The 19251-nt window shown below is 46.7% G+C and overlaps 1 protein-coding gene across 4 annotated transcripts in view; it reads right to left on the bottom strand.

Annotated features, from left to right (window-relative positions):
* abcc3 (ATP-binding cassette, sub-family C (CFTR/MRP), member 3) overlaps positions 1–19251 on the bottom strand; it is a 50372-nt gene that overhangs the window by 22389 nt on the left and 8732 nt on the right. For 2 of the 4 annotated variants that reach the window (XM_086194919.1, XM_086194920.1), the window contains exons 2-10: positions 12824–13000; positions 12417–12542; positions 8909–9046; positions 6095–6214; positions 5868–5929; positions 4591–4722; positions 2220–2468; positions 366–543; positions 80–241 (exon numbers count right to left, since the gene is read on the bottom strand). In XM_086194919.1, the coding sequence (XP_086051045.1) occupies positions 80–241; positions 366–543; positions 2220–2468; positions 4591–4722; positions 5868–5929; positions 6095–6214; positions 8909–9046; positions 12417–12542; positions 12824–13000 (1344 nt within the window). Of the gene's footprint in view, positions 1–79; positions 242–365; positions 544–2219; positions 2469–4590; positions 4723–5867; positions 5930–6094; positions 6215–8908; positions 9047–12416; positions 12543–12823; positions 13001–15622; positions 15718–17684; positions 17702–19251 lie in introns of those variants that run through there. The other 2 variants (XM_086194921.1, XM_086194922.1) reach the window with 2 other exon arrangements.

Consider the following 19251-nt stretch of genomic DNA (forward strand, 5'->3'; position numbering starts at 1 on the left):
TGACGCTGCTACATTTGTTTTTGTGTGATGACGGAAGGCAGGGAGTTACAGTGGTCTAGTAAATGACTTGTGCATGTACCTGCCAGAGGAAATATAAAGCCAGCATAATCTGAAGAGGAGCAGACCACAGCATGTTGAGGAAGGTGGTGAGGTCCATGAACCTCTGAGCATCCACAGACATCAGGTTAACCACCTCTCCCACCGTAGAGGAACGTTTGGCAGCGTTAGTTATCACCAACGCCTGAAGAGCAGAGGTACACGGGCGCACACGCACACACACACACACACAAACACAGATCAGCCCCCTGCATGTACATCACCTCAACATATAAGATATGAAACTCCTTGTGTGCGAGCTTGTGTACCTTCCTGTAGATGGCTCCGATGACAGCAGTGCGTACATTCATGCCAGTAACAAAACAGTACTGGAAGTGCTGGTGGAGGATGAGAGTCTGGAGGAAGGCTGTGAAGAACATGAGGAAAGCCAGCGAGTAGCCCCACCAATCGGGGACGCCCTTCTGCTTCGTGAAGGAGATCAACATGCTGCAAAAGTACAGAAAGGGTCGTCTCACATTAAACACACACTCCTGAGTCATTCCTGAAAGAGAAGTGATGACAGCCTCTCGCTGGCTTCTAGTGTCCCTGCTTTCCTTGAAACGATCAGCACACAAGCTTCTTGGCAAATTTTCCAGCACAGTCTGACCTCTGCTACACATAAAGAAGCACTGATCTCTCACACCACCGTAAAAGTTGATGTCAAAGAGTTCCTGGACACTGCACCAATCGCCAGATGAGTCACCAGAAACACAAGCAGCATTGTTGCCTGCTCATCCAGCTACGCGTTTTAATTAATTTCCAGAGTCTGGAACCTGTTGAACATGAACTTAATGAGCAAATCTGTACTTTTGGAGTGTCAACATGTACAGAAATGACACTGAACACAACCTGGAGGACTAACAAAGCAAGGGGTCGCGACCATATATGTGTGTGTGTGTGTGTGTGTGTGTGTGTGTGTGTGTGTGTGTGTGTAATCCCTCCTGCATGTGCTACCTCGCCTGCCTCTCACCAGATGCACGTTCTGAGAATATCTCCAATGGTGCCAGACAAGCATCCTAATCAGATCCAGAACCCCACCGGCTGACGGTGTCTTGACATGAAGCAGTTCTCTAATTCTGAGCCCAGTCATTAAAAAGATCTGATTAGATATAAATTCTTGCGATCTGAAAACACTACTACAGACCAAAAAATATCAAAAGCTGTATGCTACTGTGCTGTATTGTGCGCTCATCACAGTGACTTTGACCACTGAAATCTTTTCGTCCAGTGGACGTTTGCGCTGACGAAACTCCCTCAAGGGACAGGACTGATGCTCTGAGAACTCAAAGACATCATCCGCTGGTGCGGAGCCACAGAAATGATGGCCCATCATGTCTTCACTTCCACTAAACACATCCTGAAATCCCTCCAAATGATAATCGTGTCAAAAATAAGAGCTCTGTGATTTGAAATAAGCACAAGCAGCATCACATGAGCCACGGTCCCCCAAAACATTTCAGATAATGAAGTCACAAGGCTACGATATTCCGTGATGGAAGATTCTGTGAAATGAGAAGGATAAGAGAATTGGGCGAAGAAAAGAAGAAAAAAACAAAAATGAAACCACAAGAAGGCGGCGGTGAAATTAATTTACCATCGTTGACCACATGACTGTGACAAAATACATGTAGAAAACTATGTGGTCGGCCATGTCTGATAGCTTATCTGACTGATGCAGAGATACGGCTTTCACAGAACAGCTGCTGACAGACTCAGGCCATTACAGGTCGGCAGAGGAAACACATTTACATAATGACTTCCTGAGCAACGACAGCGTGCATTTGGAGAAAAGGCTGTTAACACGCCGCAGGACGGTCACCTGCCCTGCCATTGCCATTCAAACAGTTCATGTTTAATTTTGGGAGACACTGTTTCGAGCTTGGGTTCCAGTCCAGTCAGCGCACCACACCTTCATCTCCGAGCAGTGAAATTTGAGACATGAATGGAGGTCCTCGCCGAGCCCAGGTTGCTAGGCAGCGTAGCTCTGCCAAATTTTAATCATCAACTTTAAGGCTCTCCTATATTGTAGCTGAGCAGAGGCAAACATGCAAACTTAAAATGCAAAAACCTCCACATGATGCGGCCGTTTGCAGAGGCCCAGCAGAGAGCGACGTTCACCTCACCTGAGCAGCTGAGGGTTGACGAAGGTGATGACATCCTGCAGCAGTTTGTAGGCCGAACCAATCAGGAAGTAAGGCCCAAAGGCTTTGATGAGCGCACGCAGAAAGGACGGCTGGCGGGGTGCAGCTTTCTGATTGGACAGCAGCACTTCGACTTCGTCCGGGTTACTTTCACCCCCCCCTCCTCCCATGTGGTTGGTGGTGGATGGTGGTGGCTTGGAGTACACAGCCTGACTGGACACACTCTGCTCACTGGTCACCCAGGTGGAAACAGACAGGAGGAGAGACAGGGTTATGCACGGAAGCTGCTTGCTGAGCTGAGTTTCATGTCGATGCAGAGGCAGTGAGCGTCACAAGTGTTTCGACTAACGAGTGAGATACCGCCACTTCTCTGTCAACGGCTCTGACTGTCTGTCACTGGAGAGGTTCTCTACCACACGGGGGCCTGATCTGACTTCCATAAAACTTTTCTCTTTTTAAAAATGAGATGAACTTTTAAGCCTTCCAACTTGTCTACATAAACGCTGGCATAAGCATTGAAATACCTGAACATTTTAAATCCTTCACTGGTAACCATAAATCTTTTTGGATGAGCTGGATCGTCAAAGATGAAGTCCTTGCTGATTGCATTTGTTCATTTAGCTCATCGTTGGCTCAGAAGACCGTCAACCATTACAAAAAAAAAAAAATCAAATCCTGCAAGTTTTCAAGAAGGAAGATGCTTGCAACATTTCTTTGATACTAACTTCATGTGCAGATTCCAGCCATCAACTAACTGAGCTCAACAGAACGACCACGATGGAATTCGGCTTAAAAACAAACAGGTTTACCGACCACCGCCACTGAAAAGGCCTAATGAAGCTTTTACAGATCGTTTTACAACTTGTTCTCGGTGACAGAGCGAAACCGACAGGAAAACAACCGCAGTGAGAGAGGAAGCTGCTGTAGGGGAGGTCAAGAGTTCACCAGACTTGTAAAGAGTGTTTGAGCTAAAGGAAACAAACACTAATTTATCCAGTTTGAGACTAAACTGACTGAATATGATTCAGAGGAGTTTGAAATCTGAGCTACGCAGCAAATTCTATCTATATAGTGCGGTGTATCTGTGTGTGTGTATCTGTGTGTGTGTGTGTGTGTGTTATCAATATCCCATGTTTCTCTAAAATAGATATGCTTAAGCAGTAATTACAGTGTTTGTGTTGGAAGGGTAGCAAAGACATCAAGCCAGCGAGTTCTGCTTGTAAAGAATGCGCGCGTGCGCACACCCACACACCCACGCAACACACCAGCCCTGCCCAGTAAGACAACATCCTCTCTGCTCTGACAAGGAAGTACTGGGTAAAGCAGCTGACCCTAACTGGATTGAAACTCTTGATTTCTGTCACTGAAAAGCAGACAGACGGACACAAAAAAAGATGTCCGTTTGTAATGAAAAATGATTTTGAGGAACACAGACGCTTTTTGGGGAATAGGAGCGACAGAGCTACACAAGAAGATAGATCCCCTTCCTCCTCTGGGTTGAATTAGGGAACTGACAGCCACAGAGACCTCCTGACTGCTAGTTAGCTTAGCACTATGAGTGGAGGAGCAGGTTAGCAAACCTCTGTGAAAATTCATCCCATACATGTTTCTCCAAAACAGTCTTGACTTGATGATTATAACTTGGGTAGAGGATGAGGAGGACTAACGCTGGACAAACCAAGAGCCTGATCTGCGGAGGAGGACCAAGCAGCAGACAAGATGGCGGAGCTCTGTGATTGTCAGGAAGTCAGGTGAAGTAAGTCCTCTTTGTGCGGTTGTTTAAGAGAAGAGAGTTCACAATAACTCTATCCCGAACCCTAATCCTAACCCCAAACCCCGGAGGTCACATGACTTCCTTTCCGTTGCGGAGGCAGAGAGGTCTGCCCCTGACAGCTACTTCTGGATCTATTTGATGACTGTTGACAGAGGTATGCTAACACTTCCCATTCACTGCCTGTCATGGTGCTAAGCTAACTAGCTACTATTCAGCTAGTCTGTGTGCCTCTCCCAGAGGAGAGAGGGGTATCTTTCTTCTTGTCTGACTCTGGAGATGATGGGCAATAAGAGCGTTTCCCCCAAAATAGGCATGTTCCTTTAAAAGGAGAACTTAATGAACTATATTTCTGTAAAACGTGGTTGTTAGTCTGGATCAAAATCTTATTACTGACCAGCTGAGTGATGTGCAGTAACCGGGTTATAGCCATGCTCCAATTTGCTGCTGTAACCTGATTTTCTTCTTAGTCATTGAACATTATGAAACATATTTCCTTGTTTGTATCCACCCAAGACAGATCCGCCTCTCGCCTCCACATCCACCACTCACCCATTCATCCCTCCTCTTCTACAAATGTACCTCTGGGCTTTGGTCTGCTCCTTCTCCCACTCTCGGAGGAGTTTAGGCACCATCACCTTGGAGCTGTCGCGCTGGTTCAGAGACCACAGGTCCTTGGCCTCCAGGGGAACTTTGTAGCCTTTAACAGCCAAACTGTAAGAGAGAGACGACAACTGAATGTGGCACATGACACACAGTCAGCGCTGCTATTGGGGAGTAATGGAACATCTACTTCAGTACATGTTCTCCTATCATGTCTTCCAGTCGCAGGCAAACTGCATCTCCACTAAAATCTCAGAGTATTTTTATTGTGTTGTCCATCAGAACCCCTTTTTAAAAAAATAAAACAAAATACTAGTTCTAATCAAATATATGAACAGTACAAGTTTTACATGACAAAATATAGTCCTCAGTCCTTGATAGCTGGTGCCATGGTACCAGCCGGTCCTCCTGTGGTCCAAGCATCCTTTCCTTCAACCACCCTACAATTCCTCTCCCTTCCTTCCTCTCTGGGATCCTCGGTGCTGGATTTGGACACTGATTCCTTCCAACAGGCCGGTTGTCTCCTCATACTCCACCTGAGAACATCTGCGGAGGATTTTGTTCCCCGTTAACCATCCAGATGGACTGTGGTTCAGCAGCAGTGTGAGTTCTTTTCCAAACGCAGCCACCTCGGTGTAAACCACAGTGCCAGGGTTCAGTCTTCTCCTCCTCGGAAGCCTCCACATTAGCCAGCTGAGTGTGGTGGTGCTCTGACCCGGACTCAAACTGGACCGAAGGGGCTTGGACACAGGTGGCCAGGGGGATCAGGTCTTCACCCACGGATGCTTCTTTTGTGTGTGCGTTGGTGATCTTCAGTCTGCAGCTTTCATGACTGAGATGCTCCCTGAACATCTTCTTAATTTAAACAATAACAATCTGTGTTTTATGCTTTTTTGAAACCATTTTGTTAAGAATTGCTTCCCACAAAGACATTTAATTGAGTTTCCTGGATTTCACTAATCACTTTTTCTCTACAGCAGAACTGCAGAGTCGGGTTACCGGGAATTGGCTTCATAGATTTTCCGGCACAAAGGGTATTGGCTTACAGAACAAAACAGAAGATGCTGCTGTACTTGAATTAGATGAAACAGAAGCTACCAACTGCCTAAAAGCTAGTTGACTGTAATAACTAGAGCTGTAAAAACACTTACTGCTGCTTTGAATTCCACCCAAATAAATGATTTTACGTGTGTGTGTGTGTGTGTGTGTGTGTGTGTGTGTGTGTGTGTGTGTGTGTGTGTTTGGTGTGAACCCACCTTGTAAACCACCAAAATGTTATGGTTGATAGAAAGCCAGCTGTAGCCTCAGGACAGGGATTCTGAGCAGCAACAAACAGATACAGCAGGTTAAACAAGGAGGACATACGGACATACTTTGCTGGGCGGTGTGTGTGTGTGTGTGTGTGTGTGTGTGTGTGTGTGTGTGTGTGTGTGTGTGTGTGTGTGTGTGTGTGTGGACTGCAGCAGCAGCACGTGGGGCTCACAGGGTCTGTGACAACATTGGAGAAGAGAGGTGGTTTCTCATTGAAGCAGCAGAGGATCAGCTCCAGGACCACCAGGCCGAAGTAGAAGTAGAAGGTGGTGAAACGCAGCGTGTCTTCCACCTGAAACGTCAAACAAGGACAGAGACGATCGTAAGAAGTTCAGACATGCAGCTGTGATCGGCGTCTGAGAGGATTCTCAGTCACTCAGCTCCTGGTTATCTACACAGGGTTGAATCAAAGACAGCCAGATAGTAGAAGCCTCATCTAAGGAGCCTCTTCAGTTCTGAGTGACTGGAGGGAGTCCCGGGACCAGATCAGGTGCTCTGTACCACCTGGTTCATTGCTGCTGTTGAACAGACAGTCAGAGATGCAGGAGTCGCATCTGGACAAACAGCTGAGACTCCTACTGTACTCAGACTTCCTGTGCAGATGGATGGTCTCCCTCTTCCTCTTCCTCTCCAAGAGTTCAGTGAGTATGGGCTCTTGTTGAATCAAGGGGACGTTGAGAAAACAGACATGACGAGAACGTAAAAGCAGCGATAGAGAGTTCAAGACATTCAGTCTTCAGGATCGCGGAGACGCCAACCAACACCATGAAAAGGATCAACGCGCACCATCAAGACCATCAGCTCTGTCTGCACATACATGTGCACAGCTCGCTGAAACCAGACTCCTCAGGATGACCAGACACTTCACCCGAAAACAAACAATCACGAGTGCAACAAACATTCTAGACAAAGGCACTCAACAGATTTTGTAGCTCGCTCCTTAAACAGGGAAGATGGTTTTACATTTCTAAAGAAAACACTGAGATGTTGCCCAGTAAGATTCAGCAGATGGATGATACTGTGTGCTGCAGGTCGAATTTCTCTATAATGTGTTTCATTTTGGATTCACTGTGTTTAACAGCTTGTGTTGGAAAATAAATGAAGTTATACAAAGAGTGTACTATGCCTTTCAAGTATTCATGAATGCAGTTATCAGACATGTGTAAGGCCTTTTTCACGACTTTGTTTATTTATTGCTCCAAAAAGGCTGTTCAAGTGGAAACTGAGAATCCCACGAGCAGCTCAGCAGAACCCCTGCTTTCCTGGTGTCCTACTGTTCCCGTCAGCACTTTCAGGTTCTCACACTCCTTTAAACGTGCAGGAAAAGCTCCACCAGGTGGGATACCCTCTTAAAAGTGCGGCCTACAACAAAGAAAGCGTTGCGGGATTGAAACAGACGCGACACATACAAAAGATGCAAGGAGGCACGAAGAAGCAGCACTGCCACGAACAGGAGACTGTTGAGGGGACACATTACGCTGAACAGGTACTCAGCTCTACGTCAGCCAGGCCAGGCTCACTCCAACGGTCGGCTTCCATGCATTCACTGGAGTTCTTCCAATGACAACACACCCAGAGGGAAGTTATTCTCTTTTCTTAATTCCCCAGCCAGACACAAACATCTAAATCAGCTGAACGCGATTATAAATAGAGCGGCCACCATCGACAGCACAAAATCACTCTACATTCCTTCAATCATAATTGCATGGGGTACTTTTCTGAAGAAACGTGATTACAGCAGCACAAGTCTGTGGTGCTGTAGCCTGAGCTGACCCCAGCACATGTTCAACGCCTGCCTGAGGCTCCACTGTTTGGGCCGGCACTTCCATCTGTTCCAGGACAGCCTTTCAAATGCGTTACAACGACTTTAACAGTTAATATCAGGTTGGTTTTCAGGTCTTTCTGGTTGAACTTGGTCCATTGTCCAACCAGCGTCCAGCGCGACAGTGCTGACACAACGGCAGCTGATCTCTAAGTCAGCCAGACACTCCAGGGCCTTCCATCTGACCTTAGATGATCTAAAAAGCTGAGTTTGGAGAACAACGTAGAACTGATGTTCAGGGCCAGACAGAAAAATGCAGACGGAGCTTCGACATGAATGACCACATAAAATGGAACAAATAAGCAAAACTGGTGCTTGGAAATCTGTTTCACGTGTGTTTGCAGATGGTACTTTTTAGCCTTCTAAGAAGACCAAATCACAAGTGTGAGACTAGTTTGGGTTTTATAAAAGAGAATTCCCATAAATTGTCAAGCGTATCCCAGATCTATAGATGAGGTGATTATCTTGTGTTACCACACTGCTCGAAGCGTTTGGAGATCTACAGCTGTGTGACACACATTCACAGCCTCCTATAGCCTCTCTGGTCAACAGACTCATCGCAAAGCATCATGGGTTCCATAGGGCGGCGTTATTGGGGGACAACAGAGAAGCCAGACACCAGACACTAGTCTACGCTACGTCTACGCCTGTATGTTGTCTAGTTGCCTACAGGGTGTTTGTTGCATCTCTGTTGGTGAGCTGTGCAGCACAAGAGGTGAGATAAGTAAGCTACAACAACAGGCCCACTATTCCCTCTCCGCTTTGCTTGGTGCTGTCCTCAGCTGACCCTCCGAACTTCCCCTTACTCTAAGCTCCTGAACAACGACTGAGACGGCAGCCACGGGGAGGCAGAGTAGACTGATCGAGCGCTCTTGAGGAGATTACTTAAAGGAAATGTTTTGAGGCAGCTTTGAATCGTGACGATTTGAGTAGTTCATGCAAATGTTCCACTTCCTTCCATGTTCACTGCACCTGGAGCTGATAATGATGATGGGGACAGAGGAGTAAAGACAATGGCTCAGAACAACAAAGGAAAAAAAGAGAAGGTACAAGAATCTATTTATACGTGAGCGCACTCAGATGGGAGAGGGACATGAAAGAGCGCGCAGCAGAGAAGTTGGTGACACATTGAAGAGGCACTTGAGGGCTACAGCCTGTTCTCACCTGACTGGAGGCCTGGAGGATCTTCGAGCGGAAAGGCACAATGGCACACAGCACAGACAGGAACCAGAAGATGAAGAGGACCCCTGAGGACTGGACCCCACGCAACCTCTCGAACTGGATCAAAAACGTGGCCAACAGCTGAGAAAAGAGGACAGGGATATCAAACAGAGAGAGAAATGGTCAGACCTGGTATTAACAAGCGCCCTGTGTGATCCGGTCACAAGTGGCCTTCTAACACAGAATCACTGAGGGCACGCGAGGTAAAACCTCGATCTAAATGGGGCAGGCCGGCCTCCTGAGCTGGGTGACATGCGCTGCTCCAGGGGGTTTCTGTAACCTGACGCGGCCTCCATGAGAGCAATGGACACTCTCTCCTCAGGTAAACTGGCTTAGCCCTTCAGCCGGGTCTTTGATGAACTGCTGCTGGTACATGAGGTCACCAAAGTCGAGTTTCAAGCCACACGAATCAAAAATTCTGCTAAAGTAAATACAATTGGACACTTGTTTCCACCCATGACAGAAAATTAGGAGTTGATTCATACGGGTAAGCAATAGGTACAGTAGAAGGCAAGCAACAGTGGGGTGCCGTTACACCACAGGAGAAGACAGCGCAACCAAGGGGAATTCAACTTCACCCCGAAACCACCGGTGAACTTTTCACTCAGATAGGATTGTTTCAATCTAAAGCCAACCTGTTTCCCAGAATTTGCGTGTCTTTCGCTGATGTCTATTTGTGCGGCCTGATTCGTCTTTCACCCTGCTGGTTGAGGCAGGTGGCCGCCCACCTGGAGCCCGGCTTTGCCCCGATGGTTCTGCGTATTAAAAGGCAGTATTTTGTCAGCACTGTCACAAAGTGCTTGCTCATGGAGGGAAATGTTGTGTCTCGTTCCACGAAATCAAAGGGATGGTTCACCAAATAGAAACACAGCCATCATCTCCTCACCCTCTTGCTGACGGAAAGCCAGCTGAAGTCTTTTAGCATCACTACAAACATGGCGTCATGTCTGGGAGCTCCAGGCCACAGTGAGCAGGGAGGCTAAGAACATGGGGGCAGCGACGGCATGTCCAGGCTTCCTGTGAAACTCCAGCAGGGTTTTATGGAGTTAAAAAAACGTCACCCGACCCTCCATCCCCTTTAAAAAGTGGGGTCCTACAGCTGCTCTGCTTGTAAAATATCATGAGATCACTTTTGTCCGGACTTGACTTTAAACACTGAGGCGTTCATGGTCACCCATCAAATACAGCATTCATTTTCCTTTTTTTTTTAATTTAAAAGAAACATATGGTCTCCTCATCACTTCACATATCCCTCATACCTGCTGACATTTGTGCATATCATATTTCATAGTTTCATGAATTCTACTTTACATCTCTGCGAGCTTCGTCTCTTCACCAGAGGCCTGAGAGGCTGATCACATGACGACGTGAGAGTGTCTCAGTTGACCTGAGGTATGTAGGCAATTTTACGAACAGTCAGCATTTTCATTTCTGCTTTTTGTTCACAAATCTAAAATGTACAGAAAAGGTTGGGGGCATTTTCCTGAGTGGAAATTAAATACTGCCAGCCTCTGTTGTTAACGGGCACAGCGGATGAGTGGAAGAATGAATGAACACACTCATCCTCAGCAGGGAGTCACGCTGCAGATGTGACGGGGAGTTTTCTGTTTATTCATCCTACCACTACCTGCAAAACAAAATCTTGAGACGGAGCTGCAACCCTCTGAGCATCAACGGCATTTTTACATTGGTAATGCGCACTAAACGGCACGTTATGAATATTTATTTGAAGTGGGTTTCTGTGAGATACAAGAGCCAACGTAAGCATGAGGTCAGACTGAAGAAACATCCGTGTGTCCCTGCATAAATGTTTACACACAAACCACATAATGTCACATGTTGTTCTCATTCCCTCTCTCCACTTGTTTTCTGTTACTTATCAACTGTTGCCATCTATTAAAAAAAAAAAATTTTTAAATCCCAAATTGTTTTCAATTTGTTGCAGAAAATTCTATTTCGTGTCAACCAGGAAGTTTTTACGCAAAATGCTGTGTCCAAATGTGTCGACAGAGCGACCTTCTCCTCTCTGCTCTGGACGCATCAACGTGATCGACTGCTGAGACAATCTTCTCGTAGGTACCGGTAATTAACGGATTAGAAGACTTTGGACACTTCATCAACAAGACGACGTGTTCTTTTTTCACCATATGACTTTGGTTTTACAATAATTAACTGGATATCTTTGCATTTTGTTGATAGGCATCTTTAAGGTTTGAATATACCTCAACAAATCCCAGGTGAAGGGATATGAGGAATATTCATGAGAAAAAAGGTTGGCTTCTGCTTTACCTTTACTCACCTGTCGATTAGCTTAGCTGACCCACGTGTTTGAGAAAAACACTTCCTGTTCATCATTTTGGAGGCGGAGCAGATAGACTCTCCTCCAGACCTCCACCAGAAGGCTGACTGCTTGTCAGCTTAGCTGCAATGAACACGAGCAGAGGGACGGCAGAGAAAGACGCCTCACTCATAGAACTCGAGGTGGCTTTAATCGGATCTTATCAGAACCACTTCGACTGCCCTGACCTCCTTTTCTGTCTCGCCCCCTCAGCTTCCAAAGCCTGCAGCTCCTCCTCAGGATCAGGATGTTGGTGTGTCAAGCAGTAATTCTCCTCATCCCCTCTTGTGATGGGGCTTTTGGGAGGCTGTGTCAAATCGCTGCACCCAGTCAGCGTATTAGTTCCAGGTATGACTCTTACGGGGTTCTCAGGCCTATTGTTTGGTACCCTCTTTATGGTTCAGGGGGGACGGCCCAGAAAACTTGCATCTTTAATTTGGTTTGTTTGGCTTTCACACTGTCCCTCTGCACCAAACATTGTACACAAAAGTGATGTGGTCAGGATATGGAGGTTGTGGTTGTGTTGTCTTAATTTGTCCTCCAAGGGGCATCAGATCACAAGGGAACTCAGAGATTCAGAGATTTTTCACTTTTTATCTTCCTGTATGTGATTTGTTTCCTTTCATACCTCAAACACAGCACACCATGGTCCCCACAAGGGAGGCAGACCAAGACCACCTCTCCAAGGAGCCACGCCAAGAAGGAGAACAAACTCTGGTAGGATTCAAGCAAACTAAAGGATGCAGGTGGGAAAACCACTCTTAAACGTCCCATGTTGTTCACCGTTGCACAGCTCTAGCTCTGTTAATGCAGGTGAAAACTGTCATGGAGCAAAGCGTATTTGGTGATTTTGCCTCGTCTTTCTCTACTGTCCCACTGCAGGTGGTCTTTCCAGCTACGTCTGGTTAACATGTTCCTTTAGACAAGCGTGTGCTTGATTCAACGGCACAGCAAAGTTTTCTGTTGACACCGCAACTGCTTCTAAGCCGTGACTTATTTAAAGTGTCAAACGTGCGTATGAAGGTAACACTCATGACCTCAACGCCAGCTCCTTGTGCAGGAGCAGATGCGAGTGAAGTGGGTTTTGATGGATGGGGTGCGCTGTATCCTCACCATGGTCATGCCAAGCACCAGGGGGGTGACAAAGTAAATGGGCGGCTGTCTGTGGCCCTGCTGCAGCTCGTGGAATGTGTAGAAGAGATCCGTCCAACACACAATCCATAACAGCAAACCAAAAACCTACGGGGGGGGGGGGGCACAGAAACACAGAAATGAATGCTACAAAGCAGTGAACAGGCTGATAAGACCTCCTGACATTAGAGGCTGTGTGAGTGAATGTCTAGCCGGCCCTGCATTCATGTGCATTTTAAGTTGATAGGGTTAGGGTTACGGTAGCAACTTCCTTAAACGTGAAGTGAGCACCATTACAACCTCTTTTAGACTTCAAAATGTGAGTCAGTGGCTAGAATATGACAGTGCCTAAATCCCAGCGCTGTGCTGTGTTCATTTGCGCGTCTCACCGTTTTAAATCTGTTCATGATGGACATCATAATGTAACCTCTGTTATTCTTCTTGAGATAGAAGAGGTAGATGGGGCACACAGCCCATAGGTAGATGCACGGCAGCCATGACAGGACAGAGAGCTGGAAACACTTGGGGAGGTCGGGCTGGTCCGTGTGCAGCGTCTGATTGGCTTCCTACAGGAGCAGAAACAGACCAGATGATTCAGCGTACAGATCTACAGCTCTTATCAAACAAACCCAAGCAGTGGCACTATACTGTGTATGAAGTGTGCGTGCATGTTTCACCTCATCTCTAACTGACCAGATGTTCTCCTGAAGTCTGAGAACACTTAGAGAACATTAGCAGTACATGTTCCCTGAGGTCAGCGTGCAGGGAGCACCATGGAAAATCAAACATTTTACATTTAAACTTGCCTGACGTCCCGAGAGCAAGAACATAACCGACCTTGAGTTCCAAGATTACGAGCTTTGCTGGCAAACACTAAGAAGCACGCTAAAGGTCAGAGCCAAAGCAGCCTGACAACATTCCTTTCACCGTGGAATATTTATTCATAAGCAAAGTGTGAAACCTGACTCAGAAAGAGCAGCAATAGCTGTGTTTGACTGAAATACCACACATGTATGAATAAAACACTCATGTCACGCTTTGTGCATTGAGCACGACATATAATGACGACACCTTCCCAAGTTACTCCGACAAAAGATGGAGGACGCAAGTATCAGCTTCTATTACAAGAGAAAACAAGAGTCACATACAAAACGTTCCTCTCTTACGGGACACGTTGCACTAAATGTTACATTTCCAGAGACAAAAACTAAAGCGATACAAAGTTGCCTTTAAAGTAACGTGTTTATTGGGAAGTGCCTTTATGAACAATGACATAAAAAAAAATCATTTGAAGGTGCATTCGTGCATCCAGCCGATAAAAAATACGTTGATAGCAATAATGAGGGACATCTAATCCCATAATTGGTTTATTCCCACAACAAATAAGCTTCCATTCCCCTCCGTTGCACTCGTGACTCAGCAGATCTTCCCTCTAACCTGATGGATCAAGCCGCCTGCAGCACAAATCAAAAACTGCATAGAGAGAAGCAGCAGCGGTGATGCATCGATTCAGGAGGTCATCTGATAAACTGGTGCTTTTCTAGCAGGTTAAAGTGCATCAAGCTGACAAATCACTGTCATCACTCAACCACAGCTGTGCACAGTTTGCATTCCAAACACAAGGTCCAGCATGCCGCCGTTAGTTCTGGTCCTGAGTTTATGCAGCTGACAATCTTATATCACTGTGTGCTTTAATTACGTTGCAGGACAGAAAATACCGGGCTGCATGTAACTCATGAAGAATACTCAAACGGACGTCGTTTCATGCAGTACTTTAACTGCTCTGTGTATCCAGCAGCTTCATCTGAGATGAGCTGCTCTGTGCTTGTTGGTCCTCTAACCGCGGCGCAGCCCCAGGAGCAGGCAGTCACGCATCAGCGCAGAGTCATCCATCCTTTCCAAACTCAAAACTCCTGTCAGTAGGTGTAACAGGTGACACAGCTTCCTAGGATCAATCCCCACGCCTGTGCTTAAGTGTTCAATGTTTCCAGCAAATACAGCACAAACAGTGTGATTCATTTAGAACAATAATAGAGCGAGCCAGAGGGCAACTGGGGAAGGTAAACATGAATCATAGAGAGATGCGGCCCTGACGCCGTGGTTCTCATGGTCCTGGACAAACAGTGGACAGCCCACACACAGACAGAACCAAGATAAACACAGCTGGCAGCCTCCGGCCCCTCTCACCACAGCGCCACACCCACCGGCCCAGGCTTGTGTGGAGAGTAAGTGTTGTGGCGGTAGGAGGTGCAGGGTCACTTCTCATGCCGGCAGCCCCGGACCTAGAAAATCCCTCCAATCTCTACTACACAAACTTCGTCTCGTCACCTGGGCAGACTCATTCATCTGGTTGGGATCGGATGAAAGATGTGTGGGCAGTGCGTTCTCAGGTTGTTCTTCCATCCACCCAGCCATCCATTCATCATCAACCTCTTGTCAAAAATCAGGTTACAGGGGCGCAGCTCCAGAGGAGAACCCCAAACTTCTCTTCCCCAGGCCAGCGTAGAGATATGATCCCTCCACCTGGTCCTGGGTCTGTGCTGCAGCCTCCTCACAGTTGTAGGCATCCAGATCTGGTTGAACCACCTCAACTGGCTTCCTTCAACACAAAGGAGCAGCCTCGCTATTCAGAGTCCCTCACTGAGGACTGAACTTCACACCCTAAAGGAGGCACCTGCCGCCCACTCGGGCTCAGTTTTGGCTGGTTTGTGACCTCGTTCTTTCATTCATGACCCAGAATCCATGAACTTAGGTGAGCGTAGGAGCAAAGACTGGCCAACAGATTCAGAGCTTTCCCTTCTAACTCTCTTTTCATTGGAACAGAGGGATTGAGCAAAATCAATCCCTCCACCCTGATTTTCTGGCTCATCTCAGGCAACAAAGTCCCCTCAGTCGAGACCAGGACCCCGAGATACTTGAACTCCTTCACTCAGGGTAGAGACTCATTCTCTTGAACAAAGCATGGACCGTTAAATAAAGCAGAGCTGTGAGCGCGGGACATCACCAACTCGTACCGATGGAGGTGATGTGAATAATCCATGATGGACCAGAAAAGCAGCGCCATGCAGTAGACAAGGAACAAATGATGTCCAGACTGTTGTTGGGAGCTGACCCACGGTTTCTGTGAACGCTCATCAGCCAATGACAACAACCGTGAGAGGCAGGCAGGAAGAGTCAGGAGAAATTACCATCGACACACAAGAACTGTTCACTCCCATGAAGGAAAGAGACGATCATGATGTTCTCCCGCTGCAGCTTCTGAAACGCGGAAAGTCTACCCTTTATTTCCTTTCAGACTTGCGAGAGATTATCCTGAAAGTAGAAAATTGATATGAAAAGTGTGAGGCACTTTAACAAGCATTCAGCAGAGACTCTGGCAGGGAGAGTACCTCACTGGTCCTGGTGGGAAGCTGCTTCCCTCCCTGCTGATTCTACTCGCTCGCTGGGACTGTTGCTGAGCACCGCCAACAGCCAGGGGAGCCTAACAGCTCCTCGCCTCGTACGCACAACGTTAGCTGAGTAATGGCTGCTTGATGAGCAGCAGAGAATCCCTGAGATGACATGCTGGGAGTATTTCACTTCAACAGCAGCCCTTCTATCCACAGCTCTACTGCATATTTCAAACCCTGCATACAGACAAGTTTATCCTCTCAAACTTTGTACAGACATCCAGAGTACTCACTGTCGTCCTCTGAGGATCACTACAGGATGATGTGGACTGGGTTTTTTCAGAGGAAACCTGAGTCGTCTCTTTCTGAGGAAATCAATGTGAAAACATGCCGATCGTCCCTCTGACTGTCTGCCGGAGCGCTCGTGTTGGCCACTGCTGAGCCTCCAACAGCACTCAACTGTTTTAGAGCTATAAGCTTTTTTTGTTTTATAATGCTCTCTAAAAATGTGTTGTATTGTCATTCTAACCCTGAGCATAAAAAAAAATCTCCATTTCAGTGGGGCTTTTAAAAATACAACAACAACAACAAAAAAAAAACCTTTCCAGTTTGTTTCCAGTCAGTAATGTAAAGGTTTCCAGTAAAGGACAGTGTTTGCTTATTTACATTATCCATTTGTAAGAAGTAAAATTACCACTGAAAAATGTAGCTAGAATAGTCAAAAAACGGAACAGAATGTCCACATTTATCTTCTGGAAATGTACACGCATTCAATCAGGCAAAGCCTCATTAGCATATTTAAGCTTCATATCTCTGTAAGAAACAGAAATGTTGAATGAAATCTAACAGAAATGTTGGACTTAATCAGGAAGAAACATCCTGAAAGGGTCAGTAAACAGAGATGATTTCCAGGACAACAGGCCAAACACTGAGATACACAAACACATTCTTCCCTTCATGCGAAGATAAAAAAAACTGCACATGCGCATCATACTGCGCTTTTTGTTTTGTTTTTTAAATGAGCAAAAGTTAACACAAAAAAAAACAGCAAAGTGTGAGCCAAAGTATTTGTGTATTGGAGTATAAAGCATGTCTGTGGAGCTGTGCCCCTGCAGCAGAGGGTGGGTGTCTCAGAGCGCGTCTCACTCCTCCTGGTTCCTGCGTACGATCATCCAGACATGGCCGCAGGGAGCCCTCTCTCAGCCCACATACAAAGTGGGATTTGTTTGAGCACCAGGACCTGGAAACCTACACGCAGACGCCTCCATGTTACATCACTCACTGTATTGACATTGCGATAGTAGATAAACCCGCCGTGGTTTTAATACCCAAACACCGCAGAAGACAAGGCACATCCAGTCACTCCTCGGGTCAGAACTGCCAGGGCCGACCTGAAGAGGCGCATCATGAAAGCTGACTGACCTTTCAAGAAGAAAATGGAGGTTTACTTCCATGGCAATGACCCAAGACGAGTACGGCCCTACGACCTTTAGGGGCAGCAGCAGCACACACACCATCACAAATGCCTCCCCAGCTGAAGAGCTGAAAGGCTTTTTTGGTGCCACCAACCATTGGCCCTGAGGAGCGCTCTCACTGCAGGAGCATGACGTGAGACACGTACCTGGAATGGTGAACCAGAGGGAGGCTGCCGGGTCTGACAGGGTACCTGGGAAGTCGAAGAGTCCACCACTGACAGTCTGAATGATGACAGGCCAGCTGCATTGACTCCTATTATCACAAAGGGCTTCAGGAGACTGGTACTGGAACATTCTCCTGTCCAGCCCCACCATTCGTCGGGGATGAGTGTATGGAAAGAGTCAAAAACTTTAGATTTCTGGGACTTATATCCGACGAATCTCACCTGGTCTGCCGACACTCCAGAGGCTGAGGCTGCTGAGGAGGAGCTGTCGGAATAAACTGCAGCTGGCGGGATTCTTTGGCTCCTGCACTGAGAGCGCTAGCTAGCGGTGCTGCATCACGGTCTGGTTTGCTGGCTCTTCAGCGACCAATAAGACGACAAGGCTCCGCTGAGGGTAATAACAGCAGCGCATAAACTCACCGGCTGTTCTCTTCCTTCCCCGGAAGACATGTTTTTATGTTTTCATATTCGGTTCAGTAAAGTTCTTAGCTTAGAAAATCAGAAACAGCAAAAAAAAATCAGAATCCGCAAGTCACACAAACCAAAAAATCTGAACTCAAGAAGACCACCCACATGCTGGATTTCCAAAGACCTCTGGTAAAACTAACAAGGAAACAATGAATGATGAGGAAATGACCCCTCCCTTTACTGCAGGTCATCCTTCCAGTGACAGGTTCATTCAGACGGGAACAAACATCAGAGTCAGTCCTTATCAGCGCTGACCTCAACGGCTCCGACACACTTTATTTGGACTGTAATATGCGTTTGACTCATTTCCTGTGGGGCCTGTGTCACCGAGTCAGCGTTCAAGTCGTTTCATGTATCGTCGCACTGACGACATACATGATGGTATCTTCTTTACGGTCGTGATTAAGACAAATAATATAATTCAGCACAGAAATGGAAGGTAACCCTGCAGCACGTCCGAGACGCACCGGCTCCCCGATGCAAGCGCCTCGCCACCTGCTGTTCCCGATCATTCGGAGGGTTTTCTGAGTCCAGCCAAATCTGACATACAGCTGGTTTCATCTGTGTGTGTGGACACCGGAGCAAGCATGAAGTCATGTTTTCATCTCAGCTCATAAACACTTGATAAGCCAGTATTTATTCCTAAACTGAGCTCCACGATGAGGTCAGCTCAGTGTGGGGAGGAATGGCTTTGGAGTGTCTATTCTACATTCCACACCAGATCAGTTTTGCAAAATCTGCCTTATCGGAATCATCCTAAGCCACGCTTTCCTTCCATTATTTTCACAAGAAGCTGAATTCTTTTAAGCTGGGATTTACGAGCAATATAAAACCTTTACTGGCCTTTATAGACCCTTTATGTACTTAGAACCAACGGTAGTTCGTATCTGTGGGAGCCGCATGCAAGACCACAAATGTCAGAGCCACTGACAGATTTAACCCTGCGACGTCTGACTACGCTCACGAGTAAACACAGCAGGTCATTCATTATCCGGAGAAGACAAGACAAATATTTTCTGGAGTTCATGCACTTTTTCCCCATTTGTCGACCTCAATAGATTTTAATCATTGTTACTATCAAGCTTATTACTTCTGAGGAAAAAATATGACAACTCAATAACTAATTACTGGATTCTGCCCAGGATTCACAACATCAGCGCTCTCGCCGCATACATTAGCGTGTCAGCGTTACGTGTTCCTGTAACGGCGGCTTCACTCACACGTGGGTTGCGGTCCAACCACAGGCTGTAGGACTTCTGGAGAATGTGGAAGTTGGATGAGTTTGAGCAGCACATTCTTGGGTTGGAGGAGGACGTGTTTA

Source organism: Aulostomus chinensis, chromosome 23 (assembly GCF_037954235.1).
Source record: "Aulostomus chinensis isolate RoL2024-O1b breed Wild chromosome 23, RoL_Achi_v1.0, whole genome shotgun sequence".
Lineage (NCBI taxonomy): Eukaryota > Metazoa > Chordata > Actinopteri > Syngnathiformes > Aulostomidae > Aulostomus > Aulostomus chinensis.